The sequence below is a fragment of the Melospiza melodia genome, chromosome 19 (genome assembly GCF_035770615.1).
Source record: "Melospiza melodia melodia isolate bMelMel2 chromosome 19, bMelMel2.pri, whole genome shotgun sequence".
NCBI lineage: Eukaryota > Metazoa > Chordata > Aves > Passeriformes > Passerellidae > Melospiza > Melospiza melodia.
This window is the reverse complement of record NC_086212.1, coordinates 6,807,943-6,819,970: the sequence shown is the minus strand read 5'-3', so window position 1 is coordinate 6,819,970 and position 12,028 is coordinate 6,807,943. Positions and strand designations below refer to the sequence as shown.

The 12,028-nt window shown below is 56.0% G+C and overlaps 1 protein-coding gene across 2 annotated transcripts in view; it reads right to left on the bottom strand.

The window, feature by feature from the left end:
• Window positions 1-696: 696 nt before the first annotated feature.
• The window catches only part of SRC (SRC proto-oncogene, non-receptor tyrosine kinase), a 29,559-nt gene continuing 18,227 nt past the window's right edge, over window positions 697-12,028 (bottom strand). Inside the window, exons 4-13 of one of the 2 annotated variants that reach the window (XM_063172214.1) lie at window positions 11,978-11,995; window positions 8,632-8,730; window positions 7,789-7,892; window positions 6,109-6,258; window positions 5,694-5,849; window positions 5,353-5,532; window positions 5,196-5,272; window positions 4,668-4,821; window positions 4,423-4,554; window positions 697-3,919 (exon numbers count right to left, since the gene is read on the bottom strand). In XM_063172214.1, the coding sequence (XP_063028284.1) occupies window positions 3,711-3,919; window positions 4,423-4,554; window positions 4,668-4,821; window positions 5,196-5,272; window positions 5,353-5,532; window positions 5,694-5,849; window positions 6,109-6,258; window positions 7,789-7,892; window positions 8,632-8,730; window positions 11,978-11,995 (1,279 nt within the window). In that variant the 3' untranslated portion in view covers window positions 697-3,710. The remainder of the gene's footprint in view (window positions 3,920-4,422; window positions 4,555-4,667; window positions 4,822-5,195; window positions 5,273-5,352; window positions 5,533-5,693; window positions 5,850-6,108; window positions 6,259-7,788; window positions 7,893-8,631; window positions 8,731-11,977; window positions 11,996-12,028) is intronic. The other variant, XM_063172215.1, reaches the window with a different exon arrangement.

Sequence of the window (12,028 nt, the reverse complement as noted above, 5' to 3'; positions counted from 1 at the left end):
GAGACCCCAGCCCTCAGCACAACTTGGGATTTGCAGTTCAGGGCTCACCTGTGTGCTCAAAAACATTTATCCTGTGGGAGCCAGGAGTCCACATTCTTGGGGAGTGCTGCCACTGAGCTTTGGGTAAGTGAAGGGGATGCTCAAGTCAAACAACAACTCCTCCTTGCCATTTTAGAGCCCATTGCCAACACAAACTGCACAGCACAGGACCCCTGCCTCCTCACTAGAGCTGCTCAGGGGCAGCCACAGCTCCACCCCAAGGCCCTCTTAAGATGCTTCAGCTGCTACTGAGACTGAGGACAACACTGGGAGAGGAGGAAGCAAACAGTGCCATAGGCAGGGCTTGGAAGTTCTGAATCCAGTCCCCTCATCCCCTGCACACAAATCACCTCACTTCTGAATCCAGTCCCCTCATCCCCTGCACACAAATCACCTCAGTTCTGAATCCAGTCCCCTCATCCCCTGCACACAAATCACCTCAGTTCTGAATCCAGTCCCCTCATCCCCTGCACAGAAATCACCTCAGTTCTGAACCCAGTCCCCTCATCCCCTGCACAGAAATCACCTCAGTTCTGAATCCAGTCCCCTCATCCCCTGCACACAAATCACCTCAGTCCCCTGCACTTCCCCAGAGGTCAGGCTGACAGCAGCACCCTGGCCTCCCCCAGCACCCATCTCCTCATACACAAGCTACACTTCTGTTTTGTGAGGTCTGTTTGTATTTAATTATCAAATAGCAAAGTATTTACATCAACGTTAGAGTTTCAAAGCATCTCCACCCCCCCACCACCCAAAAAGCTGGACCTTTTCAGGTTTTTTTTCCAAAGTTGTATTATTATCCAAAAAAAAAAAAAAAAAAAAAAAAAAGCTAAATATTTTACTGAGACACCAAAAAAGGCAAGTGAGGAGGTGAGGGGAGCTGGGGAGAGAGACACAGATCCACACATTCTCTGCATAGTCAGTTGGAGATCTTACAAAAGACTGTGTAAAAAATGGTAACAGCAGAGGAGAATGACTTGTAGGATTTTATGGACCCCAGGAAGCCAAAGAGCATCCTAAGGTGGGGGCTCCCCTCTGGAGTTTATTGGCTTAAAAAGTAACTTGGCAGACAGAATGATGGAGGGGAAGCTCTGCCTTCCCAGGTCATGCTGGCTGTGGTGACGAGTCTGGTGATGCTGGGTCCCACCACAAGCACTGCACAGGAACACGGATGGACACACGGACATGTGGACACACAGCCCCGTGGAGGAGGGCTTCTCTGGGATTGCCTTACTGCCCTGAAGTGTCCCCAGCACATCTCCTTCACCAGATCCTGCTGAAAGCCTGAGGGAATTCAGCCATCCTGGGCACCTGCTGCCCTCTGGGAAGAGCCACAGGCTGCACTGGCCCTCCTGTCCTGCTGCACCCAGGGCCCTGCACGTGCCACACAACCAAAGGCCAGCCCACAGAATATGTGCTTGCCTTCTCTCTTCCCAGCTTCCAGACCAAATCTGCCTTCCACATGTTACAGCTGTAAAAGGTTTCTCCCAGGGATAGGGATTTGTGTAATTCAGGCAGAGCTATGGCACAAGCCACCCCTTGGAACAGCCACCATGGGACAGGGATCTGTGGCAGCTGCCCATCCCAAAAGGCTGCAAACATGGGAAGACCCAGAACACTGAGGTTTGGGGAGTCCCTGCCCAAATGCAGAAATGCCAACACAGCAAACCTGCTAGGAAAGGAAGGGGGGAGAAAAGGCTCCAACTCCCAAAATAATTTTAAAAAAATTCATTATCCAGCTGCTGCTCTTCAAGCTAGCATGTCCTCTCCATACTGCTGAAGAGCCTGTTCAAACTGACTTTAAAAGCTTTACTATTAAAAAAGGAGCCACCAAACAATCAACCATGTACTTGGTTCATAAATAAGTGGCTGGGTCAAACCACACCAGGGCACTGTGGGAGCGAGTGAGTGAGTGAGAGGCAGTGGCTTGCCTGCGTCCTGCTCTGGTGGAGACCTGGGGAGGGGTTTTGGCCACCTCCTGCCCATGCTTGGGTCCCACCCAGCTTTTGTAGGACACTGGCAGCATGGCAGGGGCTGGTGAGGGGTGGGTTGGGTCTGCTGCCTGCCAGGAGGCTGTGCCAGAGGCAAACACCATCCCAAAGGTGATGGGGAGGCACAGAAAGCCTGAGGGCTCAGAGGAGGACACAGCCACTGGCTCCCCTCTCCAGATCCTTCCCTCCAGCATCGCTGCCCCACAGCATCCCCCAAGCCCCCAAAACCCTTTGGGGAGCATCTGAAGACCCCCAGGTCTCTCTGAGCAAGGGTCTCTGGGACCCAGGAGGTGAAGGAGTGAAGCTTTGTGAACCACCATGGTGAAAGCTTTCCAGCAGGGTACAGCCACAGGACAGGGAAAACTGACACATGCAATGAAGCCAAGGTCTGGGGCGGTGCAGGGACCACTCAAGGGTTATGTACAAGCAGGTGCTGGGTGGGAGAGGGCAGGGGATGAGCCTTGCCTGCCTACACCAGGGATCAGCCCCACAGGGTGGGTGTGGGACAAAGCTGAGACAAGGCTGAGGCCTCTGGGAGCAAGCAGAGGGGAGATGAGGATGCAAATGTGGCACAGCACTTCCACAGGGGGGATGTGACTGGGGATGCTGCATGGGAACTGCTGCCTGGAAGCTGAGACACAGTGGGTAGAGGGAAGGCAGCTAAAAACACACCAGGTGGACAAAACCATCTGTGAAAGTCGAGTACTTCCTCCAAAACATTCCCACACCCAGAACACTACATGGGCCATGCACCCAAGCACCACAGTGGCACTGGATTTGGTGGCAGGGCCAGCCCAGGGGACTCTGCTGGTGGGAAAGCTGGTGGCAGAGCTGGGGAGGGTGGCTGGGGGGTACTTCCCAAGGGTCTGGCTGGAAGACCTGGAGCATGTGGAGGGGCAAAGCACAGCAGGGTGAGGGCTCTGCTGGTATCCCCAGTCCTGCTCCCCAGAGAGGCAAGATGTGTCCCTTGGGGGAACAGACATAGCTGGAAGATTTGATCGTGTGCTTGGGTGCTCCAATGGGACAGTGTTGGTCACTAGAGCCTGGAGCTGTCACATTTCAGAGTCCCAGAGCCCACCAGCCCTTAAGGTCATGGTGAGGCCAGAGGGACCACCAGAGTTCTGCTGTCATCCCTTGCCGCCACCACCACTCTGGCACACCATCCCATTCAAACCAGCCTGGAATTGCGACATCCCTGTGGTAAAACATCTCTGCCAGCACCCTTGGGAGAGCTGGAGCCAAGAGGGAGATGGTGGGGAGAGTGAAGGGGCAGGGAAATTTGTGCTGATTTAGAAAGGGGTTGCAGGAGACTGAGACCGTGTGTCTGAGGTGGGGTGACGCTGTCCCTCAAATCCTCCTGGCTCACCCCAGAGCTGTGAGGGGGAAAGTCTCCCAAAACCCAAGTCTCTTGGCAGGAGACGCTCTGCTTGCCCTCCTGAGCTGGCTGTGTTGGTGCCCACAGGCTCCTCTCGCCAGCAGAACAGCGCCGCTTCATTAAACACGGGCCACAAGTCTTAATGAGCGATGGGGGATCCCAGGGGCTCCCCTGGCTGCATCTGCACACAGTGCCCTGTCCTGCTCAGGGCTGCTCCACAAACACAGCCCCTCGCTGGGGAGGCCAACCCTCGGCGCCCCGCGCTGGGGACAGCGGCGTCCCTGGTGCCAGGAGGAGCCCCGTGTCTATAGGTTCTCTCCAGGCTGGTACTGGGGCTCTGTCGAGGTGAAGTAGTCCTCCAGGAAAGCCTGCAGGTACTCGAAGGTGGGTCTCTCCTCCGGGTCCTTCCGCCAGCACTGGCACATGAGGTCGTGCAGGGACTCGGGGCACTCGGGCGGGCAGGGCATGCGGTACCCCCGCTCCACCTGGTCCAGCACCTCCCTGTTCACCATCCCTGTGTGCAGCCAGAGGAGACATGGCACTGGTCAGAGCCAGGCCTGCACCCTGCCTGTCCCTGAGCAGAGCCAGGCCTGCACCCTGCCTGTCCCTGAGCAGAGCCAGGCCTGTACCCTCCTTGTCCCTGAGCAGAGCCAGGCCTGTACCCTGCCTGTCCCTGAGCAGAGCCAGGTCTGCACCCTCCCTGTCCCTGAGCAGAGCCAGGCCGGCACCCTGCCTGTCCCTGAGGGACACCAAGGGTGCACTGCCAGGACCCGCCTTAGGGGCAATCCCCATGACCCAGGGAGAGAAGAACCCCAGGCCTAGCAGCACTTGTCCCTTGTCACCAGACTAGAGCGGGACAGGGTGGTTGGGATGCTGCATCCTGGCCAATATCTGCTCACCCCATGGGGCAGGATCCAACCTGGGAAGAGGCAGCTCAGGGTAAGCACTGAGCATGGACAGCTGGTGTTGGGCATCACAAAGGGGACAGGGCCTCTGCCAGCAAGTGCCAGCCCTCACCTGGGTATGGCACTCTGCCCTTGGTGGTCAGCTCGGTCAGGAGGATGCCAAAGGACCAGACGTCAGACTTGATGGTAAACCTGCCGTACAGAGCTGCCTCAGGGGCCGTCCACTTGATGGGGAACTTTGCACCTGGATGGAGAGGCAGGGTGAGGGGGTGCCTCCAGGGCCACATGGTGGCTCCAGGCACACACACTGTGGGACCAGCGGCCATTGCTCTGGTGCCAGCAGCCCTGGGCACGCACCTTGCCGAGCCGTGTACTCGTTGTCCTCGATGAGTCGTGCCAGGCCAAAATCAGCCACTTTGCACACCAGGTTCTCCCCCACCAGGATGTTGGCTGCCCGGAGGTCCCGGTGCACGTAGTTCATCCTCTCCACGTAGGCCATGCCAGATGCAATCTGTGGGGAGCAGCACATGGGGCACTGTGGCTGACAGGATGACACGAGCGTCCCCAGGGATAGCCTGCCACCACTGAGGGGAACAGGCCTGCAGTGGGACCCAGCTGAGGTGTGGGGAACACCAGCTGCCCAAGAAATGCCATGCAGACTTCAGTTTGCTGGCCAGGGAGAGCTGGTAGCAACAAGAACAGGCAAAATGATGGTCCAGGAGTGCAACCCTGCTCTGGGCTGAGACCCAACAGGGGCACCCACCCAAGCGAGGCTGCAGAGCACCCCACTGCCTGACCAGTGACAGCCACCACAGCCCAGTGAGGGGCTCAGGCAGACAGTGTCCCCACAAGGAATGAGGGAGGCCCAGGGATGTGCAAACCCACCTGAGCAGCCATATCCACGAGCTGGGGCAGCCGCAGGTACTTGCCCATCTCACCCTTCAGGAAATCCAGGAGGCTCCCTGTGAGAAAGACCATGGTGAGAGCAGTCCAGAGGAGCAGAGCCCCTCATCTGTCCCCCCAGTGTCCCTCCCCTGCTCACCCTTGCTCATGTACTCAGTGACAATGTAAATGGGCTCCTCTGACACCACAGCGTAGAGCTGAACCAGCTTCTCGTGTCGCAGCTTCTTCATCACCTGGGCCTCCTGCAGGAAGGCCTCTGGGGACATGGTGCCAGGCTTCAGTGTCTTGATGGCCACCCGGGTGGTGCCATTCCAGGTCCCTGTGGCACAGGACACGCTGCTCAGGACACACGTACGGGGCAGCAAGCTGTGTCCCTCTCCTGCTCCCCACCCCACCACCAGCTCCAGGCATCTGCCAGTGGCTGGGGACAGGATGCAGGTGGTGACATGGAGGGGACAGCAGGGTGGCAACGGTCCTTACCCATCCACACCTCTCCGAAGCAGCCCTGTCCCAGCTTGACCTCCAGCCGCAGCGACTCCCGGGGGATTTCCCAGGCATCCTTGGCAAGGCCTTGGGTCTGGGGCTTGGACGTGGGGCAGATGTTGGTGAGACGGTGGCACAGGCCATCAGCATGTTCTGGCACGGGAAGGGACAGCAGCAGGGTGACACCTGGGTACTTAGGCATGCGATGTCTTTACCCACAACTTTCCCGTGAACACTCTGGGGACCCAAACCCAAACCCTCTGCCTGAACCCAGCTTTGCACCACAGTCCCACACAGCTGCTCTGGTGTCCCCTGTGCAGCAGTGACTTCCAGCAGCACCCACCCTGCAGCAAGGGCAGGGACAGCACCCAGGGTGCCCCCCAGAGCCCAGGGGACCCACATGGCTACCCACTGGAGTAGTAGGCCACCAGCTGCTGCAGGCTGTTGAACTGGGTGCGGGAGGTGATGTAGAAGCCGCCGCTGTCCAGCTTGCGGATCTTGTAGTGCTTCACGTTGAGCCCCTTGGCGTTGTCAAAGTCAGACACAGAGAGGCAGTAGGCACCTGTGGGCACAACAGAGGGGCTGCAGGGGATGTGCCATGGGTGGGTGCTCCCCATGGGGTCCCACTGCAGGGCTGGGCATGGAGGTGCTGCCTTCACCCAAAAGCACAGGATGGGGAGCAGCTCCTGGCTGCACTAGCTGGCATCACGTGCCAGGGAGGAATGGCACACATCCCCCAGCTACAGCCATGCCACACCATCACAACCTCAGCTGCCCTCTGCTTGCACAGCAGCTCTGCCAGCAGCCATCCTATGGGATGTGCTAACAAGGGGAGAGGAGCAGGCCGAGCCAGGCTGGGAGGAGCTGCTGACCAACAGCTCCTCAGTGTCTCAGAGAGGAGCTAAGGGGCTGGTGGGCACAGTTCCCTGTCACAGACATCTTTTATGAAAAATCTTTCCTTAGGATTTTTCCTCCTGAGAAGCTGAGAGGCCTCAGGAACAAAATGTAAACAATGATTATCTGCTGCTGTGGAATGCAACAGGTGCATCTGGGATTGGCCTCATGTGGTTGTTTCTAATTAATGGCCAATCACAGTGACCTGGCTGGGACTCTGCCCAAGACACAAGCCTTTGTTATCATTCTTTTTTTTTTTTTCTATTCTTAACTGGCCTTCTGATGAAATCCTTTCTTCTATTCTTTTAGTATAGTTTTAATGTAATATATATCATAAAATAATAAATCAGCCTTCTGAAACATGGAGTCAGATCCTCGTCTCTTCCCTCATCCTCGGACCCCTGTGAATTATGTCACAGTTCCCTCCTGCACAAGTGCCACCATAGGCATTGCTTCAGGAGCCTGGCTCTGCTCTGCCCACATGAGAAAAATGTGGTGTTGCTGGGGCCACAGATAACAGAGGGCAAGATGTATGCTGCTGCTTGAAGAAGCTGCTTCCATCAGAATAAAACAAATAGTGAAAAGTTCAAGGCATAAAAACCAGAAAGGAACATCAAGGAGCTTTTCCCAAAGGTGCATTTGGAGCCAAACTAAACTAGGTAAGAAACATCCTCAGGCAGTAAAACCTCAAAGATCACAACTCGCACTTTCCGAAGTGTCAGACTTGAAAGGACTAAAGTTCATCATTCCCTCAGCCTGGCTGCCCAGGCAGCACGTGTTCAAGATTTTGTCACTATACAGGGACCAGGACAAAACAAAAAAAACATCTAGTTGGGGATGTACAAAATCCCAGCCAAATAAACCACCAACAAAAAAACAAACAGGAAAAGAGACCATCCTGCTTGGTGGTCTTGCCAGAGTTGGTGAGACCCCTGGCTTCCACCCTGCCATGAGCTGAACCATCTCTGAGAAGGGCATTCACTGGGTGGGCAGTGGTGGGAGAGAAGTGGCCACATCCCACATGCCCAGTGGTGTAACAGTGCCTTTGGCACAGGCATGTCATTGGAGATGTGATGGCCGCATCAGCATTGGCTCCCTGGAGACCAGCACCAGCAGCAGCCACTGAGGGGACTCAGGGTACCCCCACACCCCCCAGAGAGGGTCTCCTCCAGGCCAGCAGCCCCCCAGCCCTGCTCACCTTTCGTGGTCTCGCTCTCCCGGACCAGGAAGGTCCCTCGGGGGTTTTCGGGGTTGAGCAGCAGCCGCTCGGACTCCCGGCGAGTGATCTTCCCAAAATACCACCTGCAGGACAAAGGCAGGGGCTCAGCCCCTGGCACTGCCCCCCTCCACTGCCTGCCCAAGCAGGGGGCTCAGCCCTGGCCCTCCCACTGCAGGTTTGGGAGAGCAGGGGCTGTGTCTGGGCTCGGGCACCTCGGTGTGTGTCACATCCCCACACAGCCTGGGCTGGGCATTGCCTCCCTGCCAGAGGGGCTGGAACCTTCCTGCCACACCTTCAACTCAACCAGGTTACTCAAAGCCCCATCCAAACTGGCCTTGAACACTGCCAGGGATGGGGCAGCCACACTGGGCAGCCTGTGCCAGTGTCTCACCATCCAATGGGTAAAGAACTTTTTCCTAACATCTAAATCTCTCCTCTTTTAGTTTAGTTGCCCCTTGTCCTTTCACAGGCCTCTCTGCCCGTGTAAAACACCTCTCTGTTTTTAAGAATCCCTTTAAGTTCTGGAAGGCTGCAATGAGATCTCCCTGGAGCCTTCTCCAGGCTCTCCACAAAAACCAGAGCAAAAAGCATCCACAGCCCTGCTATGCCACCACTCACCCCTCCACCATGCAAGCACGCTGCAGCACTGCACTATGGCCTTAAAGAGAGCCTGGTTTGCACATTCACAGGGCAAAACTAACAAAAAGGAAACACCCAGAGGGCTTGGAGGCTTCTCCCAGGAGCAAGGCAGGGGTAGAGGGGAAGTGCTCAGGGTGTGTTTGCTATCACTTGTCTATAAACTGTCTAAAAGATGGCAATTACTCTTCAGCCTGGATGGAGTCTGAGGGCGCGACATAGTTACTGGGGATGTAGCCCGTCTGTCCTGTAGTGAGGGAATGAGCCAGCCACCAGTCACCTTCCCTGCAAGAGAACCAAAACACACTCAGTGTGGAGCCAGGAGCCCCCCAGCCAGCCCCTCACCCGCCCACAGGCACCGGGGCAGGACGAGCCAGCACAGAGCCCCAGTGGGAAAAGGTGCAGCCCCAGAGCCCCACAGCCAGACCCCAGCCAGGAGAGCTCCTGCTGCCAGCCCCTGCCCCTGGCTCTGTCTGGGTGACTCTCGCTCCTGGGGCCATCCATCCACATATGGAATGCTTTAAACCCGAATCAGGCGGGGCAGCCAGCAAGCCAAAACACCTTCAGAGCCACCTGAATGGGAAGGGTATCTGGCTGGAGGCTGGGGGGCACTGGGGGTCCTGGCAGCAGGGAGCAGCAGGCAAGGGGAGGGACAGGAAACGTGGAGCAGCGACAGAAGGATGGCAGCGATTGGAAAAGGAACCAGGAAAACCCAAGGGAGTTAGTTAAACACAGGCTGCAGAAAAGCAGCAGGACAGGGCTGAGGTTTGTGGTCTGTGGTGTCCAGCCTGGATGCAGCAGGATCTGTCCAGCCCGGGTGTCCCATTCACAGCCCCTGCAAGGCTGCAGCCCGACCCTGAGCCTCCTGCTGCCCCAGTGAGGGCTGTGCCTGCACAGCCATGAGCGAGGCTCCTTGTCCCTAAAAACCTGCAGCTGAGCCCCAGCCAGCCCTCCTGCCCCGGGCACAGTGACCCCAGGCATGTCCCCAGGAGCTGGAGGGTGCTCTGCCCTCCTTCCCACCGGATGGGGCTGGAAAGGACAACAAATAGAGAACAAGAGCACTGCAGGAGGTGGCTTCCCCTTCCTGTGGACAGCAGGGCTTTTCCTCCCACCACCTGCATCTTCTTGCCCATCAAAGACAGCCTCTGAATTCATCCTGACCACAAGGGAGACGAGGCTACGGGAAAGTGCAGATTCGTGGGAACGGCCCCGTAAGGATACAAGAACTTGGCAGGACAACCTCCACAAACAAGCTACAGAAAAACACCAATAACCTCAGCCACCACTACAAGGAACACCAGACCACATCCAGACCCATCCCTGACCCTGCAGACGTGTAAACTTCCATCCTTGCTTCAGACTCACCAGCTGCTTGTGACCTGTGCTTTTCCCAGCTAAGCCAGTGATGCTTCAAAGCAATGGGATAACCCAGACACGGCCCCCAGCTCCCTGTGATGGTGCCACTTGGTGGAGACCTTCCAGGCATCTCTTCCTACTCACAGAGCTGGGCTCTGCCCCTGGAACAGCCTCACAGCAGCCCTGGATGATATTTTAGCTTCTTCCAGCCCCAGCACACCTCACCGTGCTCCTCAGCCAGGGCTGTTTCCCCAGTCACCTTTACTGAGGTGGCTCTGAAGGGGACAGGAGGCTGGTTGGGCTCCTTTCCCACAGGACCATAGTAAACATCTGCTTGAAAAATGCCCAGCTTTTGACTTGTGGCTTTATTCCAGCTTGGCCTGCAAGGCTACAAGCTGGGAATTCAGCAAAACAAACTATTCCAAAAATGTCTCAGTGGGGAAAAAAAAAAATAATAATCATCATCATCAAAACAAAGCATTTCAACAATTCCCTGCACAATCTTACCCAAAATATCCTACCACATCCCAGCTGGCTGCCTGCTGGCTGGGAGGAGACTTCTTCCCACTGGAAATGGTACCACAAGAGCCCTTCTGCACTGGGTGGATTGGTAGGATGACCCAGAGCAGGGAGGTGAGGGATGTGGAGGCTTCTCATCTCACCCTGAGCAACCCCAGCCCTGTCAGGACAGCCAAAATCTGGTGCCACCCTGGCCACTGTGCCCAGCACCTGCCAGCCCTTCCTGGACTGAACCCAAGTGCCCTCCCTGCAGCTCCAGGGCACTCCCTGTCCTGCCAGGGAGACCAGAGGAAAGGGACATCACACATCTGTCTGTGGCTGTCCCCACAGTGCAGCAGCCTGAGCTGTTCCCAGACTGTGTGAGCATCTCTGGGAGGTCATTGAGAAGAGTGATTCACCCCTGAGCACTGCACAAACTCCCAACTTCCTCCACCACCTCTCTCCCTGTGGAAATCTCACCCACACAGGCACTGGGAAGGCTGGCAGCCACATCCTGCACCCTCCACCAAAGGACTGTGTCACCAACAAAAGCCCTTTTGCTCCCCAGGATGCTGCAGAGCCCATCACAGACTGAGCCTTCCCTGTGACTGAGCCTTTGACAAACAGCAGTAAAGGGAAGAAAAAGTGTGGAAACCCCAGAACTGATAAAAGGTGAAAAGAAAAACCCCTCATAAATGGGCCTGATCTGGACCCCCATGGGCAGAGCTCACTTTGCAACAGCCAGAGAGCAGAACTCAAGCATGGGGCTCACACACTGCTGAGGCTGAAAGTAAGAAGCACCAAAACTCCCAAATTCAGGCTTTTCCTACAATGTTGAAACGCTGCACATCCCAGACTTCATAGATGAAACAAACCATTAATAAACAGCACTGGAACAACGAGAACAAGGATCAGATTGAAAACATGTTTGAGCCACACTGCCCAAGCACTGCAGGAGAAATCTCACTCCTGGGATGTTCTCTCATCTTTCCACCCTTTGACTTTGCTGTTTTGGATGCCCAGGTTGGAAGGCAGCAGTGGAGGGGGAGCAGGAGCTGCAGACCCTCAGGACCCTGTGGCAGCTCCACAGCTGGGGACACTGGGGACATTGGCTCTGCCAGCCAGGCTCTGGCCTGTGTGTGCCTCCTGTCAGGACAGAGCACACATGGGGTTAATACAGGATCATTTTTAGGTGCATCTTCCAGCTGGCCACGCTGCCCTGCTCGTGATGGATGTGCTGTGGTGATGTGCTCCAGGATGGGGAGCAAACCAGGGGGTCCTCAAACCAAACCCTGAGGAAATACTTGAATACCAGAGCCACTCATGAAATATAAAAGTAAAATTTAAAAAATGCAAAAGAAAAATGCAAAAGGCAGGGGGTAGTGAAGAGCCAGCTGGAAAGAGAATGCAGAGGGGAGCCACACATGGGACAAGGAAAGGGGATGGGTTCAGAGCTCCCAGGTGCAGACACAGCTCTGATGGAACATTTCCCCAGCATGGGAAGGGACTCCCTGCTCTATTCTGGTCACTCAAAGAGGACAAATGCAACCAACCACAAAACCATCTGGAAACCATCTCCTCCCAGCCCTGCTCCATCCAACCTGCCCTCAAGTGGGCAGCAGACAGGCTTTGATCATTTAGGTCACTTATAATAACAGTAAGAATGTGCAATACACACCTGACATCCACTTTTCTCCTAAACGACAGCATGGAGGGAGAGAAAGAAAGA